Source organism: Corvus brachyrhynchos, unplaced genomic scaffold, assembly GCF_000691975.1.
Source record: "Corvus brachyrhynchos isolate BGI_N302 unplaced genomic scaffold, ASM69197v1 scaffold4, whole genome shotgun sequence".
Classification (NCBI taxonomy): domain Eukaryota; kingdom Metazoa; phylum Chordata; class Aves; order Passeriformes; family Corvidae; genus Corvus; species Corvus brachyrhynchos.
In genome coordinates, this window is record NW_008237878.1 from 8,504,810 (window position 1) to 8,529,027 (window position 24,218).

Sequence of the window (24,218 nt, forward strand, 5' to 3'; positions counted from 1 at the left end):
TGAGACTGCCTGAGCTCTGCTGGGTTACCAAGCTCAGCCCCCTGCCATCATAGGCAACCACATTTTACAGTCCCTCGCATAAAATGACTGACTGATTTCCTGGGTTTGTGCTCTGAATTTGGTTTGACTTGTGTGTTAGATGCATTAGGTTTTAAGCAAGTTTTCATTCTGCAATTTTTGTAAGATAGCTTTTGTCTTTATAAACCAACAAATAACAGCAAACACTAAACCAATGTTGCCTTACAGATTACTCAGCCTAGTAGCTAAATGTTTCTGGATTTAACTAATGAAGTAAAGCAGAACAAACCATGGAGAAGAAAAGCTGGCATGTAATTCTTTTTGTAATTGCATTTAGTGTATTCTTTTCTGCTCTTCTCTTCAGAAGAGCTTTCGGCTAGTCCATGTTGAACCTTGTCAGTCCAACCAGTATTTCTGTATTTCCAGTGCAGTGTGTGTTTGTAAGGGGAATGAAGAGCAGAGCTCAGTTGCTTGCTGCTATCAACATTTACATGCACAAAATTGCAGATTTACAGAGAATTAAAAAGCTAACATGGGATGTATTGAAGAAAAATTCAAGCAAGAATTTTCTCTTTAAATATTTGGCTGCCTAGGAAATTACAGCATTGTCCTCATTGTTCACTAGGTTTTAATTAAAGGAAAAGTTGATAAAGTAATTGTCTATGTTATACATACAGTTTAGGACAGGCTAATAATTGTTCTGGTAAAACATTCAACTAGAGATATGTTCTTGGAGGCTAACAAGTGTTTATTATGCTCTCTTACACATAGCAGTTAGAGAATCTCTTTTAAGTTGCTTTATTAATTCATAATATTAAACTTGGAGTGTTTTCTGCTGGTCTGTTGTGATTAGTTGCCTGCAGATAACAGGATGATCGTGATTCCCTTGGTGCACTATTGCAAATTTTAGAGATCTATAAACCCATAGAATAAATCTGTTCTAATGATTACTAAATTTTCATTTAGGTGTTTATTTCTAGTTATGAAACATATAAACTGTTTTGGTAAATACTGCCAATGTTGTAAATATTTAGCTGTTGTTCTTTAAAACTTACTCAAAATGGACTGTGCAGGAGGGTCATCCTGGAAAAGGGGGACTTATCTAATCATGTTCATGTAATTATTTATAGAAGTGCAGAGTGGTAAAGTAGTGTTCTCATGAAGAGAAACAGCCTTTTCCATGGAATGCTTGGAGGGAGAAGGAAAAATGAGAGCTTGATGTTATCCTAGAAATTAATCTAGTGAATAGCTGGCTTGTGTGTGGCATGTTTGGCCATGTAACTTGTTGAGATCCACAGTGTGTGCACAAACAGTTGGTCAGCTCTAATTTGTATCTGAGCTGGTAGCTGACTTCATTAAAATAATCTGTTTGTAAAATCATAAGCTATATCTGTTGTAGGAACTAAAATGGAAAAAAACCACCTCACTAATTTGGAAACCTCCTAGCTCTAGGGTGCCATAGGCTGTGGTGCAATTTCAGTGCTAATTATCCAGTAGAGCTGTTGTCTTGCTGCGGCTCTAAGTGAGTTAGCAAAGTCTGAGCCTTCTGCCAGTGTAACCTGTGTTACACGGATTGCTGACTGACTCCCTTTGCCCAGGCTTGGATTGAATGGCCTGAAACCCTTATAAATTCCTTCCTCCCAAGAACTGGACTGGGTTGAAATTCATACTTGCTTCATTATGTGCCTTGATTTTCCTCCAAGCATAGGGGCTCCTGACAAACTTAATTATGTTAGTCACTTAGTTTTCTGTAATGAAAGGCTGCAGAGCATGCCTGTATCTCTGCCCTTGGTTGAGGACTGACTACACGGCGCAGGGAGTTGGCAGAAATCAGTGATACCTCCTTTCTCGATTATATGAAAGCTGTTTCAAAACTAGAGGAAGAGAGCATTGATATTTGTCCCATTATAACAGCTGGTATGTAACACTGAGGAGAATTTTCCTCCTGGCAGGATATGAATGAAAAGGTAATTGTGTTTTTGGAATGAAGAGTGTGACGCCCACTAGAGTCTCACTTGTGCATAGTTTCTCCTCTTTTAGTTTTAGCATATTTCAGAAAAGTTAAGTTATTTGATAGATTTCTGTATTGCCATTTCTAGACACCTTTGATTCATTCCGCAGAACACCCACTCTCCAGCAGACTTGCTGATTTCTTCTTGGGATAGGAAAATCTGACAAAATGAAACCCGTACCATACATATGTCGCAGAAGGTTTTAAGCTTTTTTCTCCAATTATTTCTGTTTATCTGAGTGACTGGTATAATATATTTCTTTTGCCTTTGCCTGTACTCCCTCATGAGCCTTTCTTTGGCCCCAGTGGGATGAGATTACAGTTTTCACATTCAACAGCTATAAGCAGAAAATTGACCTATATAATCTAGGGAAGCAATATATGATAGTTATTTCCTTAATAGTAACATGACTGTCAGGGTCTGTGCCTGTTTTCATGTTAATATAGAAAATAATCAGATGAACAAGACTTGCCTCATTTGGTCCCTTTGGTGGGGCAGCTTTCAGCAGAGACTGAGTGGAGTGAGAAGGATCACATCTGTTCCTGGAGCTGGGTGCTAAACCTTCCCCTAAGATGGGGTTGCTGAATAAAGGTTTTGTATGTAGAGGTTAATTTTGTTTAAATGTTACTGAATCCTGTTTTCCTCTGTGGAACAAACCTTAGCATTGTGTGGGACCCTGACAGTCGCCAACTGTCAGTGTCCCCAGCAGATGCTGGATTCAGAATCAGTACTTTGGATATTTCTCTTGCCTCTAACAATCTGATGTGACACTATGGTTTGGTGTTGTGGAGTTTTTTTGGGGGTTTTTTTTGTATTTGAGTAATTTTGTGTTTTGAATAATGCGTAAATCAATATTCCCTGTCAGTTTCTGGCTTTTTCTTTCCTCATCACATAAGCTTCCGTAAAAGGCCTTGAACTGTTGATTCTTCCAACTCACTGGTTCTTCTCTATTTTGACAATGGTGGGGATTCTTTACCTTGAACTCTTCATTAGTCTGGCTCCTGCGAAAGATGAGCAGTCATCTCATAACGTACATATGTTGCTAAAGTCTGATATTCCTCTGTGCTTTCAGTGCGATACAGCATTTTCTTCACACCCTGGCAAGATGAGATGTCAGGATGTGATAATATTACACATAGTAAATTTCTTTTAGGAGCTTTAACAAAAGTCATTTTCTAATAAAACTTTTCTGTTAATTATTGCCACACAGCATGTTAGTATTTGGTAAAAAATACTGTTTTGGAACCCTGTTAAATTAGGACATCTAAGTAGCAGCAATGAAGCAAGAGGCAACACTTCTCTTGGGAGGTTGTTTTGAGTATTTGCTCTTGCAGAATACTGTCTACTACTTCAGTGATAAAAATCTCATCACTTGAAATAATCAAGGGAGGAAGACGGAGAGTGATGATGGACTTCCTCTGTGCTGTTCTCTTTGCTGTATATTTATCTGATTATTATCTGATTATTAGGTTCACTTGAAAGTCAGGATCTGGTTTCTTCTCTTGAAGCTATTTAATGAATTTCTGTATTGATTATTCATCATCTTACAAAACTGATGGCATAATAACTTCTGCTGAAAGATTTTTAGGCAGGTAATAAATGATAAGACACTTAAGAGTTCAAAAATTCACATTTTTACAAATGGCACAGTTTTCCTGTATCAACAACCTGAAGCTTCTATGATTTTTTGCTAGCCCTAATGATAGCAAAACTGATATCATAACTAGAGTGAAAATAATTCATTTTAAAAAATGTTGATATGAGCAAAAGCCAAGCATGTGGGATGACAGATGAAAGTGGTGATAAATTGTGTGGGTGCTCTCCTGTAAGAAAGTGTCTGAATCATTATTCGTTAAACAAAAAAAGCTTGTTTTCTCTGTTTGCAATATTGGGACTTATTTAAAAATTCCTGGCATGTGATTGACATTCAGTGAATAATAAAAAGCTTATTTTTGGAAATTAATAGTCATGACTTCACAGTTAGTTGGATTTCACAGTGTTGTGAACAATTCTGCAGGGTTTTTTTAATGACATAAAGAGAAATACAGCACTGTGAGCATCCTTACTTAAAATTTAAGTCAGTGCAATACGTGGTCAGAAGAAATCTGATCCAGTCTGCTTAATGCACATAAGTGCTACAGTGGAGTGGAATTAATTAATATTTAATGTTTTAAAAATTTTTTTTCTTTCTTAATAATAGTTCATGGCTAGACTGTCACATAAAAATTAGAAGTTGTCCAAAGTAAAATGTTTTAACTGAAATTAGCCCTTACTAAGTGGGAGCATAAGTATAGCTCTGCACATTTTAAAGCAAGTAGTGCAGTATGGATCAGTTTTTCAAAAGTATTCAGGTAGCAAAAGGTGGAAGTGATTAACTTCCATTAATTGTTTTACATTAAAGATCTTTAAAAAGCCTACATAAATGCTGGTCCATGTCTTTAGATACATAAATACTTTTGAAAACATCAGCTTTTAGCTGATTGTTTAAACAAAATTTAATTCCCCTTTGGTGGTTGGAATTTAATTTTTCTCTTCTGTGTGACAAAGAATTGTTTTTTTTTTCTTTTGGTTTGAACTCAAGATGGTTTTTAACATGGAATAAAAGCCAAAATGAAAATATTACAATATGGTTTGTTGCACAAGAGACAGAAAGCAAACACACCTTAGGAAATCTCAAACTGCCTGTGACAATGCAGGCTAAAAAAGGCAGTTTTATACTTGGTGCAAAACCTGGTGCTGTGATGTATCTTTAGAGTGACCTCAGAGTCAGATGTGCTTTGTATTTTTCTTGTGAATATGTAAGGCTGCACTTCATCCCTATTTTAATATAAAGTTTCAGACAAAGTCACAGATGTTGTTAGGCTCCTGTACTGATTATTACACTCATGCAAGTTTAGGTTGCTGTAACTTCAGTTTAAATGTGAAATTGATTGAATAGTCCACGTAGAACAGAAAAGTTTAAACAGACCTGATTTAAATATGAAAGGTTATAATTTCAGAAACTTTACTCAGTTGTTTTTAACACCAGAACCTTGCTGAGTCTGTGTGTACCCCAGAATAACAGAAAACTTCATAAGAATACAAAAAACCTCACTATAGGGAATAGAATGGCAATATGAAAACTCACTACAGGAAATATTAAAGCAATCTCAGGAACTGCTGTGAGCACTTTTACAGGGTTCTCATTTGAAGAGAGACTTGAATCAGGGCTTGACTTTGGGAGGTGGCTTGTGTGTGGGTACTTGGCTGCCTGAAGCACTTACCTGATTTGGTGTGTTTTTCCCATGTCTCCAAAATTTGGGAGAGGAAAGAGCATAATTTTCTTAAGCTCACTAATTTTCTCTAATGGAAAAACGCAAAACTGGTCATAAGTAAAGCACACAGATTCCAACTGATGAAGTCCTACCCAGTATTAGTCTTTTGCCAGACCTCTTCAACTGTGTATTTCCTGCAAAGACAATCCATTTATTCAGTGAGACACTGAAGTCCAGAGCTGGCTGGAAACGAATGAGTTGCATCAAGTGAAAGAGTTACACCTTTGCCATGGCTGGTGCTCACCAGGGCACTGGAATTGCTCAGCAGCCACACAGGAATGGGGGGAGCTGCCAGGTTTTTCTTCAAGAGGTTGGACAGTAACTTCCCACATTTCCTGCTTTTCTGGTGTGCTAGGAAAGGAAGCAGTAGTTTCCAAGCACTGGGACCTGGGGGCTTCCACATCATTCCTCTGCACACAATCCTTTTGTGTCAAGCCATGCTAATTTCTTACTGTTCCCTGTTGCTACAGGTAAATAGGTGTTAGTTGTTCTATTCAGGGTAATGTGGTTTTTAATATATTTGGACATTCTCTAGAAATCTTTAAAAATCATATATAGGTTGCTGAACCATTGATTTCAGAAGTGCCTTCTAGCACTTAGACATCCTTTGGTTCTCTGTCATGATAGATGTCAGAAAGATACAGATAATCTTCATTGCGAAATGAAATTTTAAGGCAAAGAGTGCTTCACTACACTTTCTCAAGATGATGGAGGTTCTTTTAAAATATTATTTGACTTATTGCAGTTTTAGCAATTCATATGGCAGAATTGCAAGTATAAAAGCAAAAAATGCCTTATCTGTAAACTGAAAGAAAATTTCTTATTTCTATACTAGAAAAACACTTTTCCTGTTTTATTCCTAGCTAAATTCTCTCTTCTATCTACAGTTTGCAACTAAAAGCCTGTAAGCTACGTGCCTTTTTTTTGCGGGGGGAAGGTATATATTTGAGCCATTTCTGGAAACTTGTGCTGTTCTGATGTAAACTGAATGTAAAATGAACATTCTCTGTGCTGTTTTTAACTGAGAAAGTATCACTGTTTCAGGCACATAAACATTATTGATGCTGAATTTCTGGTTTTATCTGCCTTGCTTACGTAACACATTTGGAAATGTGTTAAGATTTATGTGATAGGCTAAACCAGAAGATCATTAAAGCAGAAGGCATACTTCTACAATTGTGAATCTGTGTGCTCTGAAATAGTAGTAGCATCATGTTTTCCAGGAGACCTTTTTTATGGATGACTATCTCATCGGTAAGGCTCTCTTAGAAGGCTTGAACAAGGTCAGCAGCATGTTTATCCATTTCAGTCTTCTGATTTCTTAACTTGCAAGAATAAAGCCTGCTCCGTTTGTATTTCCCAGGCTTCACCACATGGAATAATGTGTAACTCCAAAATACCCTGCTACCATTTTAGATTTCTATTTATATGTAGTAAAGGGAATTGGAAACACAAGTAGCAAATTGTAAATTACTGTTTTAAGATTAAAAGGGCAGTATTTTGCTTTTGGTTGTTACTATGTCAGAGCTGTTTACTGCAATGATCAGCCACATGGAAAACCTTCTTTTCTTTTAGTCCTCTACCATGATGGAAGTATTTCTGTTGTTTTAATTTTCATGCCGACTTACCTCTTACTGCAAGTCCCAGAGCACACCAGTGTCTGATGGGATGTTGGGCTCTCTTGTTGTGAATTGAGACATGGAAGCCCAAAGGGCAGGAGCCCCAGTTGTGGCTTAGTTAGCAGATGATTCTGTGAAATCAGGCAATATTGTCCCTTGGCTCCTCCAGCTGTACAGGAGAGACTTGCAGAGTGCTCTATTTTATCACCAGAGTGCTTTCGTCATAGGTCTTCTGGAAATTGTAAATTTTCAAATTATCAAAAACTGCAGTCTGGGAATTACAGCCTCATGAGTTTATCATCATTCTCCTGCAGCATGTGGCTTCAGTGAGGTGCGAGAGTATAACCCTTCCAATGTGTGAGCATGCAGAGAGGAAGGATAAGCTAAAACATTTGGCATAACTCATTATAACATTTATATGTAACTAATACATATAACATGTTATATGTAACTCATAATAACATTTGTTATAATCATTATTATAGCTATAACATTTGGTATAATAAGGGCATTAAGTAAAAGTTGCACCTTGATATAATTAAATAGGCAACCACATGAAGCAAATACAATGATAAACAGCTGTTGGTTTAGTTGCCAAAAAAAAAAAAGGCAAATGTCATGTTCATTTGGTTATGCCAAAGAGGTAGGAGAAATGCTTAGGAGAATTCTGTCTCTAGTCCTACACTGGCACAAGTTTTTTTATTTTAATTGCTCCTGAGTAGGAGGAAGATTTAAATAAAGATACACAGGATGAGGATTGTCTTCTGAAGTTTTGATGCAGTTCAGTAAGACCCTCAGCAAGTTGCCTCTTAGTTTGATAGGGAATGTCTTTTCCTGACAGGTCCCTGGAGCAGATTCCCGGGGTGCTGTGAAGCCTTTCGTCTGTGGTTTGTCTGGTGCTGTGTCCCTGAGTCAGTTAACCTGGGGATGGTTTCCAGGCCAGATCCCTGCAGGCTGCAGAAGGAGTTAAGCAAAACAAAACAAAAAACCAACCCTGAACAAAGCCTACCGAGGAATAATAATTAAGTAGGAATGCATTGTATCTTGTTATAAGTGCTTTATGCTTGTCTTTAAAATCTAGTTGAAGAAGTATTGTCTGCTTGTAATGCTTTCATGATATGTGTGTAAAGATATGAATCTAAAAGAGATTGTGATTATTTACTTTCTGTTTATTATTGTAGTTCTTTCATCATGAAAGTTCTCGTTTGCCCCTAGGGAAATGTAATTTTAAATACTTTGCCAAATCTTCCTGTAGCAGGGAAAAAAAAAATATTTTAATGGTTATTCTGCTGTAAGGCATTGTCTCAATTGTTTTACTGTGCATCTGATGATAAAGCCTTTTAAAGAAACACTTAAAACCAGATTTTCTGTATGAATGTAATAAGAATATTTGAAAACTGCATTATTCAGAATATATAAAACAAATGCACATATGGAAATAGCTGTCAACCAATTATCATAATTTTAAAGGGCTTATTATGTTGCCTTTACTTACGCATCTTGGGAGAAAAGGTGTCTGTTCACGTAAAGTTGGATTTCCTGTGAAGAAAAAAAACCCCATTATCATAAAAGGTGGCATTTATAATTGATTGTGCAGTCTGTTCTGAACTTGCTACTGAAAAGTAGTATGAAGTAGGAGTGTGTGACAATGGTGTTACAGTTTTGTCACAAGCCATTGTCGCTGGAACTATAGCATTTCTCTTTTGATGGAAAGAGAACAAGCTGGAGAAGTCTGATTTAGATAATCCTATTGGAAAGTCCATAATCGTGGTGAGGAAATGGTTATCAAAGATTTCTAAAGGCAAGATTAGCAAGCACTGTGACACGTCATGCACTTCTCTTGGCAAAAGGGTTTATCCAGCTGTGAACTAGAGTGGAGTCTCTCCAAGCTCTACCTGGGACTTCAGTTTTGCTACTCTGTTAAAGTAATGGGCATAGGTAGTGTCCATATCAGAGGGGGGCATTTTCAGGTTGACTTGGGGCTGTAAGCAAGGCTTTGGGTAGAGCCAGCTGAGCATTTCAGCAGTGCAGGATTTTAGGGCCTTAAGCTCCATCAGTGGTCGTAGGCTTCTTTGCCTGACAAAAGAAGCTGCCTGATCTGTGCAGCTTTTCAACCTGAGCAGGCTTTGGGACCAGTGGAGTGTGCCTGAACCTGTAATCCTGACTGGACAGAGCTGGTTTGGCACAGCCATACTGTGTCTGAGTGCCTTTGTAGTTAATCTGTAATACAGAAGAACTCTGCCTGTGAAGAACCAACTTGATTTAGTTTCCTTTTAACTTTAAATGACATTTGAAGCTGTTTCAAGAACTGAAAATCCATTCTTTTCCTTTCCCCCTGAAATGAATTATTTATAAATATTTCTCCACTGAAAAAAATCTTACACTTGATTTGACATATTTGGCCATGCAAGTGGTTGCACGTTTGAATATTCTGCTTTGGCGTTTGACAAAGTTTGAAGGGGGGGGTTGTTTGCTCAAGTCCTGGTCATTGTAAATCATGTCTCAGTTATGCCTCTATGACAATTAAGAATGAAGTCAGGAGGTGGTACTGCATCTGGAGACCAGTCTTTTAAGACCCAAGATCTGAGTTTTGGCCTGATGCAGCAACGTTGGTTTTAACAAGAAAATTTACCCTTGATTTCAGTCAGTTCTCTCATTAGTGAATTGAAGGCTGAAACCGCTGATTTTCCTGCATATGTTAACTGTTCTTTGGGTTTCAGTGTTGCTTTTCTTTCCAACCTGTCATAAATGTGAAAATGGCTCAGGTGGTGCAAATGGGTGCAGGTTCTGTTTCCTACTTGCTGGATCGAGGTATGAATCTGTCGTCTGCTTTGACATGGTGAGATCTTTCACTTGAGAAACAAAGTGCAATTTTTAAACCAAAAAGTTCTGAGCTAACCAGCAATAGAAGTGAGAGGAAACTTGAAGTTGTTTCCCAAGTGTGGAAAATCACGTTTAGCTGTGCCAGCAAAGACCTATGTATAAGTGCTGTTTAAGCTTCCTAATTCATGTGACTCCATCGTTTTGAAGTGCAACTCAGCTGTCAGAGAGAATGACAAGCCACTGGAAGTGGTCACCTTTCCAGCTGGCATAGTGCTCCCAGAAGAGGCTATGCATCTGTCCCTTGAGAGACAGACTTAGAAAATGTTTGAAGCTTTGACAAACTCAAATGCAAAGAACACTGCCTTAAACATAGTTTAAGATTACTCATCTGAATAGATAACTGGAAAAGCGGTTCTGCATGTACTGCTCTGGGTGGATTTTCATTAATGGGTCTGATAGGATCAATTGGAGGTGATGCATCCTCATAAGTAAGGAAGAGTGAATAGGATTTCACTCTGCAGTACAGAAGGTGGCATCCAAAATTGAAAAGAGAGTATGACAGGGCATCTATTTGCGACTTGTTTCAGTAGCAACAGAAATATTAATAATGCATTCACCTTACATAAAACATAGAACTTTAATTTCCTTCTTTTGTGTGTGTCTGAAGGTCTTCAGGCCTCAGCCTCTTGGTTGTTGTTTTGAAAAAACCTGATCTTTCAGGGACAGGGATGGTGTGCATTTCTCTTGGAGGCTGAATTTACTTGCCAGAGCTAAATGCTCAACTGTTATTTGCATACAGATTTGCATAGAGTGCAAGGACTTTGATCTTGACAAAACATATATTTTGCAGAACAATATTATCTTGAGAGCGATTAAAACTTGCATAAACAAAGGTGGTGTTTGTACTGGCAAACTTGTCTTACTGCTTTTCATACTCTCCCCACCCCTTGCTTCCCCCTCACCCATCCACTGCTGATGTCATTGCTGCAGCTACAGAGATCTTGGTTGCTTTCAGATGCTGTCACCTGCATAACAAAGCAGCGATGGAGCTGTATCATTTCTGAGCCTTCAGAAGTGTTAACAGATGTTCTTGAAAGCCAAAGAAGGTGTGGCATGAGAGAAAGCTAAACTCGCTGTAGAAGCTGCAGAAGCTAAGAGAGATTAAATGTAGATGGTAGGATAAAAGCCTGAATTTCTTTTTATCTCAAAGCTTCATAAAATTGAGAACTTTTTTATGTTCCAAAGCTATTTGAACTATGTATGGGTGGATTTGGAAGGAAGCTTGGTCTGCATGGTGTGAGCTGATAGAGCTGTAGATGTGTCACGCTGGTGTGTAACTTCCACTTATGAATTCTTGCTCAGCACTTGCTCAGGGGCAGAGTTGTGCTGAAAATCTCACCTAGGCAAGGTGTGATTTCAGAAGTCACTTCAAATTGTATGACGATACTGGTGAGCTTTAGATTGCACACCATACTTTAAATTGCACATTAGGAAAACGTCTTCCCCGGGAGGGTGGTGGAGCAGGTTAGCAGAGAGATGTGCAATCTTTGCCCTGGGAGGTTTCTAGGTCAGCCCCAAACTAGCATTCCAAATAGCTCCCCTTGGAGGGGTAGGTTGGACTGGATGACCTTCATTCAGAGAGAGATCCCTTCCAACTGCCATTTCAATGAGTCTGAAAAACAACACTTTTCAGGAGAATCTTGTGAGAACAAGCTTGCCTCAAGAGTGTCTGTTTTGTTGGGACACTTAAATAGTTAATATGTGAATTCAGTCACGTATCAAATAATGGGCCAAGGACGTTTTCACTTTGTCAAGATGAAAGATCAAATGTTTTTTCATTAGGACTGGCTGTACTGTAATGCAGTACATTACAGTGAATAACCTTCAGGAGTCCTGAAATTCCCTAGATTTCTGACAGGGATTGGCAGAGTTTAGGGTAGTCATGGGGGTCCTTCACAGCCAGAAGAATAGCCAAGCAGTACAGATAACATGAAATATTTTGAAGGTAAGACAGACACAAAGGTAATATGTTCAACTGTACAGACTTTCCCAAGTGATTTACCAATTAAAAATAGTAGAAAGAAAAATTGGACATATTGCAACATAAAACATGGGATGGGTTTGATGTAATGCTGCTTTTTCTTTAGTCGTGTTTTAAAGTACTTGGAAAATACTGTTGGTTGTTATGAGTAGTCTGAAAAGCTTTCTGTTGGCTTTCCAGTATATCACAATATTAATTAAGCTTGAGATCAAAAATAATAATTTTGTGTCTCTCCCCCTTTTTAACCATACCGCAACAGATATGTTACATTAAGTGTGACAGCTCTGCCTGCAAGTAAACAGGGTCCTGTCAATCAGAGCTGTCCAAAATTGAAGTCAAAATGTCTGGCCTACTCTTCTCCATGGAAAAAGAAATCCCAGCAGGAGGCTGAAGAATGAAAAGTATAATGGGAAGGCATTCTATGTGACACCATGGGAAGAAGTGGTATTTTGCCACATTTTTGTTGTATTTCTGTGGTGCCCATTCATGGGCATTACAGAAGTGATTTCCATATGTAGGGAAGGGCACTAAGTCCTAGTCTGTATCCTTGGTGGGCTTTGGGAGCTGTTTTCACCCTTAGTGGGTAAGATGAAATAGGGGAAACCTACATGGACAAACCTTAACCAAAGCCATTTCATACTGCAGTTATAGACGATTGTGTTGCTTTGATTGATGTGTGTTTTAAGATAAGGTTTTGCTTTAATGCCGTAGTTTTAGCTTTGGTAATAAAACTTGTTTTCCCAAGGAAATCTTGAATAGAATTTCTTGAATTACAAAGCATTTTTAGCAATAGCTTCCCTGCAGCTGAGATGGGAACAAAATCAAATTTGCAGCTTAATATTAAAATTTGAATGATAGAATGATCTTGTGGTACAGCGATCTCTGAATTCATAGATCTTGAATTTGCTTATGCACCAGTTACTTTCAGAAAGGTATAGAAGTGCATTTATAGTATGTAATATTGTGCTTAATAGAGAATTGGACTCTAATTTCTTGTAAGATACACTGGTTGTACAATAGGAAGAGAGTTTATTATCTCCAGTTTCACTATACTGTTTAAACCATGGAGCCTTTCTTCTTAGTAACTGTTCCTTATTAGAAAACCCAAAGCTTTTACAATAGACTTTGATCTTTAGTGTAAAATGGAAGGAGGAGGAAAGCTTTCACACCAAAATGCTAATAATGTTCTCTTTGTAAGTACCTTTGTATTGCATATTAAGTGGATCAGCCTATCAGTCCATGTTCTGCAGCTTTGTAGGCATCTACCTTCCCATAAACCAGTCATCTTTGGACTGTGGTGTGGACTATACTTTTTTTCAGCTGGGGAAGAATGCTGTTTATCCTTTGTGGAGTATCTGCCCTAAGTGTGGGTGGTTCTGTTAAACTAAAAGCATGTGTGTGGTAGGTGCGCTGTCAATACACTGTTTCTGTATTGTTAAACGGATTTATTGTATGAGCAGTACTTACTCTATAAATGCCTGATGCCTAATGATTATATGATTGTGTTTTTACATTGTAGTTTGATAAGTGGAGTGCTTGTTGTTGCATTTGAGTCTCCTCACTCTCTCCAGGAAAAAAAAAGAATTAAAATCCAGTGTCCTAGGACAGACTTGTATCTTTTAGGTAGGGAGAAAAAAAATCCAAATAAAAAAATCAAGACACACAAAGCCAACCAAATTTTTCCTAGTAAATTATGCTAGAGTTTTGCATTTTTATAGTCCTGTTGAGTGCACAGTGACAGGGTCAACAGGCATGTGTACATTTTTGAACTGTTTACAAGTTGCTGAATTCTAGACTTTCTGGATTTTTTTTTCTGCTTATTTTTATTGATGCTTTCTTAGTCAATTCAGCAGTTAGATGTCATTGCAGTGGGCTTCTGGGCATTCTGCTAAGTCTTCAATATTGTCAGGATGCTGGATGAAGTACAGGGAAAATGCTTGTCTGTGTTTCCTTGTAAACTTTTGTAAGTAATGTATAACCTCAGAAGTGAGACCACCCTTATTAAAGTAAGAACACAGCTAGATGAAAACAGGACTGACTCACTTTCCTTGACTGTGTGTACAGGTGGGTAGAATGTGCAGAGCACCTCAACATGCAAGAACTGTAAATATCCATGAATTAATAAGAAAATCTGAGCTAGAACCATGGGCTTTTGGTAGCTAAAGTGTCTGTATTTAGTATTGTAAAACTGTGTAATAGTGTAAGTGTTAAGATAACTGAAGATAGGCCTTTTCTGAGGAATTAAAACTGAACAAAAACGGTTTGAAGTTTCAGCAGCTCTGCATTATTGCCTCTCTTCCAGTTGATCCTGTAGGTATAATGATATGTTTGGCAGAGCCGTGTTCCAAAGCACAATAATGTGTGGTTTTCCACAGCTGTTCTCATCCTTTTAAAAAAAACCCCACTGTGTGTAAATTTTGGAGTTGGTTTTATATCACCAAGTGATGTTAATTTGGTTAAAATGTAGTAAGATAGAGGAACATGTGGGGGATGTGACTAAATATTATTTTTTCATAGACTATACTATGGTGAAGTGGATTGTTAATTTCCCAGGTTGATTTCTGTGAAAACATTATTTCTCTGTATGAAAAAACCTCCCAAAATATAGATACTCACTTGCAAATCAGAGTTGAGGTGGAGCAAGTGCCTCATCCTTCCTTGTGCTCCTTTTTTTTTAGTGTTTTGCTCTGTGCGTTGCTCTGCAAAGAACAAAGCAGTGTAGCAGCAGTATTTTCCCCCTGCATTTTAGAGAAGATGCTTGTAAATGAATCTGAATGGAGATTGTTATGCTTTGATACCAGCTGAAAGGAAATCTGTGTCCATGCTTCAGAGTACTTGCTAGGCAAGATTATTTACTAAGTCACAGACTTTTTACATGAGAGTCTGAGAACAGCCATGCTGTGCCTGCTCAGAGAACAGACAGGATTTGAGCCTCTGACACTTATGACAAAATGAAAAGTGATTTTGTTTTTCCTGTAGGAAAATAGAAGAAATGTATTTAAACTGATTTGTTTGCTGTTGTCATGTAATTACTTCTTTTTACTTACCTCCTCTCTCTTTTTCTTCCAAGTTTGTGCTGAAGCTTTCAATCCAGATGAAGAGGAAGAAGATACAGAACAAAGGGTAAGAGTGAGGGAATCACTCCATGCATGGTTCTCTCTACAGATTGACAGGCAGATGTACATTGCCTTTTCTTACCACTTGTGCTTTTTGTGCTGAGCGTGGTGTGGTGACGTTGATAAAGTGACATTGCTTGGAAATTTTGAGCCACTTTGTCTCATAGACTTTTTTAGTCACTACAGCTTTAATACAGTTTTACTTCAAAGGACTTGAGAGCTGTGCTTAAGTCTAACATGTTTAAAATTTTGGCTATTTTCCTTTCTTAATTCTCTTAAAGGCTTGTTGAGGCAATTGCTAGATCATCGATGCTATTGAGAAGAATTAGTTAAGCTTTACCACAGCTGTTTCTTCATGGGTGCTTAAAATTCCTCACATGCTTTTTTACTGTCTTTCTTGTCAGAGCAGTTCTGCCTGGGTAGGAGAAATGCTTGGTTGAAATATTTTAAGTCTGCAGCCACCTGTTTTTTCTCTTGTTCTTGAAAGCTGGGAATTTCTAGGAATTGCAAATCCAGATACTGTAACTGTATTTCTTTACAGATGGGTTTGTGTGGCCAAATCTTGTAGCATGGTTGGTGAGAATCAATGTTTTTTTACTGGACTTCTGGCATTCCTTTCCACATTCCGTCGCAAGGATGCTTACACTTCTGCAATGAAAATCTAATTTAATTTCTCTAAAAAAAAGAAGGGATACTTCATAAATACACTTCATAAATAATTTTTATATAGTATAAAAAGAAAAAAAGACCATGAATCTGTCTGGTTATCTAAATGTTTGTAGACTTGGACACATTTATTCCATCAAAAGTCTTAATTTTCTTGACTGATGATTCAGTACTCCATTTTCTTTTAAACAAGGATCTGAGACCTGCTTGACTTTGGAAAATAACTTTTTAGAAATGCCTACTGATAGAACTGGTTTTTGGAATTCTTGTTATTCCAGAAATAAGAAATGTTAGTTTGGTGCATGTCAGGTAATTAATTTTTTAATGTATTTTCATGATTAGACCCTAACAAGTACATATATGAACATTTTTATGATACAGTGAGTATTGATTCCTTTAACCTGATGTTTATAAATGGAAGGAAGTAACAAAAGATCTCAAACAACAAAGCTTTCATTTAAGCAATTTTGTTAGAAAAAACCACGCTTCTTCAGTAACTTCTTATTGGATGGGCTGAGACTCATACGTGTGATACATAGTATAAACTCCCTGTGGGCCAACAGTAAGTATACTGGGACTAATATAGCCAGAGTTTAGGAAGAAAACTGTTCACTTCTTCCTCTGTTTCATGTGCTCTCAAGCTTTGACTGCGGCTGTGGCTGTGTTAGAAGGGAAGGGAATGGAATGGAAAAGGCATCCTCTTCTTTCTTGTCTTTTGTGACTGTTACTTTTAGTATGTTAATTGTCAGCATAATATTTTTCTTATGTATCTTTAATTCCGTTTTGCATTGTGTTTATATATATATATATATAAAATACTGTTTATGCAAACAAGAGAAAAGGACAGTATACTTTTGACAGTTTAATTGTGTTCTGCTTTTTCATGCTGAAGTTTAGTTTGTAATCATATTTCTTTGTTGTCATGACTGTTGTGTTCTACTTTGTTTTAAAGGTAGTTCATCCAAAAACTGATGAACAGCGATGCAGACTGCAGGAAGCATGTAAAGATATCCTGCTCTTCAAAAACCTAGATCAGGTAATAGCATTTTAAGGAAATCTTAAATTCAGTTAATTTTTTGTTAGGTACGGTTAATATGATCTAAAAGTCTAGACACAGTTTTTAAAGACAAGAAGGTAGGATTCTATTTAAAAGATAAAGAATATTTTCAGTGTAGTGGGCCTAGAGATACTGCAATGATAATTTCCAACTTCAGGAGCGCAGTAAATATTTCAAGTGTATCAGCAGCATGAAGACTGGCTTGCATGTTCATGCAGTGTATTTTTAGAAACTCAGCTGTGATCTACATCTTCAACTTCGAACATCTGGTCATTGAAAATGCAGTGAAAGTATATTGTTAATGGGCTTGGGAATTGCAAAGATGGTAAAGCAGGTCAGCATCAAGGCAAGGCATTTATATGGTGTCATCTTTCTTGGCTTTCACAGCTTCCCTGGCTGTGCTGCCTGCAAAAAAAGGAAGTTTAGTTGTGGCTGATCAGGGAAATCCAGCTGGAGCCTACTGTGCAGACCAGCATTATCCCATTTTCTGTGTGGGCTCCACATCTGTACCTGTCCTGTCTCATCTGGGGCTGGAATTGCAGCTTCCCTAAGACACAGACTACCTGGGGAGATAAGTCTATGGAGAGTCTTGTTCAGTATACTCCTGATCATGACTGAGGCTCTTAGATGGTGACCGTACAGGTAATTGACTAGTAGATCATGGTGCAGTTTCTAGATATACATACAATGAAATACACATACTGTCGACAGGAATTGATGTGTGTCCATTGCAGTGAAGCTGTGAAGATTATACCAAACATATGTGTGTGCTTTGGCACTGAAATACTATGAAAATTGGGCCATTTGGACATAAATTTGAGATAATGGCTCTTCTGTGATAGAAGTCTGGTTGTCTGCATTATTAAACTTACATTAATAAGCTGGAAAGGACTGAGGTGCTAGTGGAAATCAACATGTATTATCAGTATTACTTGTATTTTTGTACAGTAAAATGTACAAAAGCATGGTGCATGTTCCAGTTCACTATCCAGACCAAATGAAACGAACTCACCCTTGCCCAGCAGTAATGCTAAGGTGTGTTTTCTGATAGTTCACTTTTCCCCTTCCCCTCCTGTTTGTTTTCTAGGAGCAGCTGTCTCAGGTCCTTGATGCCATGTTTGAGAGGAAGGTGAAACCTCAGGAACATGTGATTGACCAAGGTGATGATGGAGATAACTTCTATGTCGTTGAGCGGTAAGCAGCTGTGCCTGTAAAATATAGAGGATGTTTCTTTTCAGCTTCTTAGAAATGGCAGGGAATGTTTACTCTACATGACAGTTTCTGAAGGAGAATTATTTGTTCGGTTCAATTTTTGTGCCCATCAGCATGAGCACAGCTTAACACCAGCCATATTACATGTTGTCTCTAGAGCAGGTTCTATTTTTTTCTGAAGGAAGGAGGGGGAGAACCAGCAAAAGTAGCACTGTGGTAAGGGGAAGGGGTAGGAGATTATTTTCAGGAAGGAGAATATAGGAAATAAAAATCCATGGTAGTGGCTACCATGGAACAACCTCGACTTTATCCAATTAGTTTTGATGACTGACTTCAGAGAGAGTTGGGGTTGCTCTGCCTCTGTTGGTTGTGATTTGTATTTGTAGAGCTTAAGGTACCATTTTGGAATTTCTTGCATCAAGCAAATTCATGTCATAATTTTGGGGATCACTTATATGTACAACAGGCATATAATAGATACATGTGTGCATGGACATTTTGAGTATCTTTTACCCTTTTGAAAAGAAATCTGACTAATGTTACTTTGAATAACCATATCTAAAGAGTAATTAAGAACATGGATTTATTTCCTTCTGCACAACTGTAATATTAAACAGAATATTACTGAGTGATTTATAAATGTCTGTTGGAACATGATCTTAGCAAACCGCTTTTGGTGCACTGTTATCTTGCTTATCACTGAAATAATGGCACCATTAATATTGTATGAAATGCTTTCAAAGCAGGTCTTCAAGACAGGTTGTTGCTTTTTGAATTGCTACTTACGCTGTGTTTAAGGAATTTGCAGAAGAATTTCTAGGTTAGAAATTGTTCGTTTGAAATGATTCGTGTTCATTTTAAGGACATTCCCCTTTCTGATTAGTGTAATTACAGAACATAAGGCTGCAGCAAATATATTCCAACCATATGCCCATTCCCCTGTCCTCTGCCGTACCAACCCCTTAGCCTAAACCAGTGCCCCATTTCTGCACTCTGGTATCTTCCTCAACTGCTCTCCCTCAATCCAATCCTATGTCTTTGGCTAGGCAGGCCAAGTCCCTGCTCTTGCCATATTCACCAGAGAGATCAGGCTGTTACAGATAAGAGTAAGGTACTGCAGATCAGAACTTGTGGGAGCCAGAGCCACTAGTTCTGCAAAGATGAGATCTGTGCAGAACAGTGGTTCATAATTTTGAGGAAACATACACTCGGTTTGGCAGCCTCTCAAAAATGTTAGATACCATCAGTCTATCTTGATTTGTTTCTGTGCAAGGCTCTTATCCTGTTGGTTATCAAAAGCTCCCTGCTATGAGTTTTAGCCTAAAATGAAGAAGTGAAATGGAACCTTATCTTAGATATTCAGGTAAATGCTTCTATGGTCTCTGTTCTACTGATGTAATGTTATTCCACAACAGGTTTTTTCTGTCAAGAGATAGTTGTGTTGGTTTTCAGGCTTTTAGGTTTTTGTTTTGTTTTATTCCCAAGTTAAAAGTATGTGGCAGAAAGGTTGTACAGTGGAGGAAATTAAATTTGGTGTTGTCTAGTGACACCGTAGCAGCCTTTGCGGTGAAGTAACTCGGCTGTAACTCTTTTGTTGGCTATTTGGTTATTAGGAATAACTTCTGCAGTTAGGAATTTTCAGTCCCTTCTCCCTTTCCAGTCTTCCTCCACCTCCCACTCACTTATTTTTTCATGCAAAAGAATAGCAGAATACTGGACCTTATGGAAAACCACAATATTTCCACTTGTTTGCAAGTGCAAGTTCGGAGGACTCTGGCTCTTTCATGAGTAGGCATGTCTTGTTACTCCCAAGTAATTAATGCCTAAATATTCCTGAGGATTGGTTTCTTTCTGTCTAAATGAACAGTGACTTTGTGTTCTGGCACAGGCCTTTTTTTCCTTGTGCTTGCAGTACTTCCTCACCAGATGGCTCGTGTCAGTGTCTTTCGCCATGCACAGAGGGGCAGCAGGCAGGGCAGGTGCAGCCTGAGGATGCAGCAGGTGTTTAGTGCCCTCTGCATGGAGGGGAGAGCTCAGAGGAATGTGCTGCATGGCTGAACATGGGATGCTCATCACCTGCTGGGTCTGTGCTGATGGACCAGTCATCACTCAGGAGGGGCAGCATTGGCCTCTGCTGCCTCTTGGAACAGACTGATCTACAATCTTGCTGAGCTGCTTTTTTGCTTTTTTTTTTGCCTGAGGGTTTTATATTTTTTCATGTCAGTACTTTTCACTTGAGTCCTTGGGCTTGTAATGATTACCATCTCAACAGTTACACTTTGGTCTGTTTTTATTCTTCTTATCTTGCAGGGCTTTAGCTCATGGACTCTCTCACAGCTCAGCAACAGTTTTCTCAGTAAAGCTGAGCCAAGGTCACCCAGTGTTGCCTCACCAGTTTAGTCCTTGGGCTAAAGACAGTTGAATGCTTGACTGAAGGTTACGTGGCTATAGTTATTTGGAAATAAATGGCACTAGTAAGTGACTTTCAGGCTGAAAGATGGGGAGAAGTTGTTGTTGCTTTTGCTTAAGGTGCTCACATCTGGCTCTTCCAGATCGAAAAAACAGCTCTGAAGATTGTTGCCTCTGGTGCCTCTCAGAGAATCATTAAATAGATATCAGACATTACAAGAATTAGTGACACTTTCCATCGACACTAATCCTTTTCTAGTTTACTTTTAGTATGCTGCTGGTTTCTTACTCTCCTAGGTGTGAGTAAGCAGTAGAGTATAAGAGGTGTCTGCTAGGATTGTTACAGTCTCATGTGCCTGCCTTCCTCACCTTCCTCACCTAGTACCATTTCTGGTCATTCTTTTTCCTTTTTCTTCTTATGTGCCTGGTGATGTTGTGGGATATAATACTATTTCTTCTGACAAAGATCTAAACTTGTCAGGAAAATTATACCTGTATTCAGTTGCTTAAAGCCAGGAAGGTGTTCCCTACCTGCTTTTCTCCTGGGCATGATACATTTTGTGAAGTGTCTTAAGCCAGTGGGTAGTCCCTGAACAATCTTTGTTGCCATAGCTAAGAATTAATCAAGCCTACTCCAACCGTATTTTTAATTTATTCTTTAAAGCCCCAAGCATGACAGTCCTGAAGGTGTTACAGACACTTGTTTGACTTTCAAAGGGCTAGCTTTCTGTGCACAGCTTTTTTTTTTTTAACAGGCAGTTCCTGTGCTGTAGTTTGATGCAGATTTGTGTCTTGACTTCTGACTCGGTGTACTTGTACCTGCACTTCATCAGAGTAATCTTTTGATTCTTTGTAAATTCTGGAATAATGTTCTCTTAACTTCATTATAATGTAGGAAGGGTGCCTCATGGAGAACAGGGCAAGGGAGGTCTTTCAAATTTTAACAGGTTACAGCTGGGTATGAAAAAAGTGCAAGGAGATTTCCGGTGGCTGGACATTTCCTCTTGATCTGTTCAGAGATCTTGGCTAGGTATCAGAGGGTTTAGAGCATCTTGGGGTTATGATATACCCCAAGCTGAGACAAACCCATAGTAGCAAGTGAGCAGTTGGATTGAGTGTGTCCCAAAGGTCCTGCAGCAATGCTGTCACTGAGAAAATGGGTAGAGATGGATCTGAGTCACTCTAAAGAGGCCTCACTGGGTAACACACATGCTGTGAAATGTCACTCTTTAAAGATGATGAAACTACTTCTCACCCTGGCCAGAACAGCAACATCAAAATACTGTGCAGAGGAAACCGAGTAGATCCTGCCCCTATCTATCCACAGTGAAATGCTTTATTAAGAGACAATTATGGTGAAAATAGTGTAGATAGAAGCAGGCGAGAATCAGGCAATTGGAAAGCTCAAAAAGTTTCATCTCACACAGCAATAAAAGGACCATTTGCATAACAGCAAAAAGCTGTTTTCAAGATTTGTACTGGAATGTTGTCTAATAAAAAGTGTTTATTCTGTTGTTTTCCAGAGGACTGTATGATATTGTTGTAGCAAAAGACAACCAGTCTCGCTGTGTGGGCCGCTACGATAATCACGGCAGTTTTGGGGAACTGGCATTGATGTACAACACTCCTAGAGCTGCCACCATTATTGCCACAACAGAAGGAGCCCTTTGGGGACTGGTAAGGAGAGGAAGTTGCTCTTACATGCATAATATTTTAAGCAGTAACTCACTGTGTCCAGAGCTTCTCTTGGTATGGCTCCTCTGCTCATAGGTATTTTATCAGGATCTGCTATCTCATCTCCTGGCATGATAGATCCATTGTGCAAATCTTTTTGGCTGACTTGCTGGAACAACTTGTCTGTAAAAACTATATCACTAGTTCTATCTGTCCCTTTATAGTTTTGCTTTTGCTGTAATTGTGGCTTTTGTTAGGGGGGAAAAAAGCCTCCTGGTTTTGTTTTCATCCTGCAGAGGACAGTGGAGGCATTAATGCACTTTTTTTTGGGAGGAGGAAACAATATCTGAATGATGTCCTTTATTTTCAACTCACCTTCCTACCGTTTTGTCTCTTAATGGAATGGGAAGGTGTTACATATCTTCTTGAGGATGTTAGTAATTTGAAGAGGTCAGAAAACTGCCCAAAGCTTTGTTTTCCTTCACAATAAACTGTCATGATGTTTCTGGTCCCTTTCTGTTACCTTGGAAGAGGCTCTTGGGTCAGCATGACCTATGAGATACCAAGCTAAATGATGGTGTTGCTTTGTCTCTAGCCCAGCAGTGCTGAATGTGAAGCTGTAGCCATTAGTTTCCTTTTTTAGTTCTTTTCTCTGCACTATTTGGATGGGATTATTTTCCCAGTGCTCTCTTACTCATCTGTGAGGGTTGGCATAATAAGTGGATTGTGCGATCAACCGAGCCTTTGAAGCAAACAAGTGTTGTGTGCTGTCTGTGTGCCCTGGGCTCCTCGGCAACTATCGCTGGGGGTTGGCTGTGTGTTGTGACCTTGATTGTAGGACTGATAGGCTGTTACACATGGCTGTTTATGCAATCTCAACGCTTGCTGGGAGATCTGACTTCTCTTTTATTTGTGAGGTGAAAGAAAAGAGTTTGGTAAATCAACCAGGGAGTAATGTCAGAATCTCATTTCTGGAAGAAGACAGAACAAAGCAGCTAGCTACAAACTGAGCTCATTTATAAAAGGAAGAAAATGAGAAGATGATTCTTTGTTCAGTTTGCCTTTGAAAAGAACGACATAAATTGGGTTAATTTTGGATTTAGTTTTTCTGTGATTATGTTCAATTAATTAGCAAGGTGTAGATGAACCAGGGACCTCTTGCTAGTCATCTGTTATGTGAACATTTTATTAACTAAGGCTGCATTTTGCTCTCAAACTTCAGTTATTTCTTCCAGTTATTCTGTTTGTTGCCATGTTTTATTGTACTATTTTGTCCCTGATGTAATTTAAACATATTTTTATTAGTCTGCAGAAGTCATTGCTAAAGCTCTTTGGTTATGTGCCGTTTGGGAAGTGTGGATTACTCCTGCTGCATTGCAGGCTTAGGCCAACAGAAATCTGGAAGGCTCAGCACAAAGCAGTTATCACAGTGGGTCCCTTCTGGAGGAGGGAAGCATCCTCAGCCTTTGCTGCTGAATGTGTCTGGGGGAACCTCACTACCACACATGCTGCCTTCACATGCTGCCTTCACATACTGCCTTCACGGCTTGGCTTTTTTTTATTCAAATACTGCTGCTTCTCCTCCCTCACTGATACTCTCAAGCAGGTGAATTCTGATTTTTTATGCTTTTACAATCCCCCCACTGTTTCTGCATCTTTCTGCTTCTCCAAACAAACGTTTGAAGAGACTTCTACCACTGAAAAATGCCTTTAAAAACTGAAAAATCCCTTATGCTGTATCATCTCTTGTTCTCCTTTGGATAACAGTAATACCGCCCTGCCTTTCATCTTCCTCACTCTTCAATTTTAAAGTTCCACTGGTATCACCTCTGTTAGTCCTTATTACACGTATTTGCAGCATGCATCCCTTAAAAATATCCGCTTACTTGAAAATACCTCTTCACCTCAAAATGCTGCTGCTTAGGTACCAGCTGATGGTTTTGGGAAGCGGAGGAATGGCTCTTAGGATGTTTCTACTAACTGTAGGTTTTTTGGTACCATTTTCCTAGCCAAATTTCTGCTCCTTTCCTCTGACTTCCTGATTTTTACACTTACGGCCCCACCTGTGCAAGGCAAACCGCAGCTCTGGCTAGCTTCACGACCCTGCGCGGATCCAGACGGGGCAGACGCTATGAGAAACACCTGGTGGGCAGGTGCCCTTCCCTTCAGGCTGTCCGTGCGGCTCGGTTGCAGCTCTCCCGAGGCCGTTCGGGCCGGTGTTTGCCGGGGCCGGTGGCGGCGCTGTCCGGGCGGTCCC

At 38.9% G+C, this 24,218-nt stretch overlaps 1 protein-coding gene across 1 annotated transcript in view; it reads left to right on the forward strand.

Moving 5' to 3' along the window:
- Positions 1–24,218, forward strand: part of PRKAR2A (protein kinase cAMP-dependent type II regulatory subunit alpha) — a gene marked incomplete at its 5' end in the record, with an annotated part of 36,629 nt that overhangs the window by 1,746 nt on the left and 10,665 nt on the right. Inside the window, 4 exons of the mRNA XM_017732323.1 lie at positions 14,898–14,950; positions 16,562–16,645; positions 17,754–17,860; positions 21,811–21,964. Of these exons, the coding sequence (XP_017587812.1) occupies positions 14,898–14,950; positions 16,562–16,645; positions 17,754–17,860; positions 21,811–21,964 (398 nt within the window). The remainder of the gene's footprint in view (positions 1–14,897; positions 14,951–16,561; positions 16,646–17,753; positions 17,861–21,810; positions 21,965–24,218) is intronic.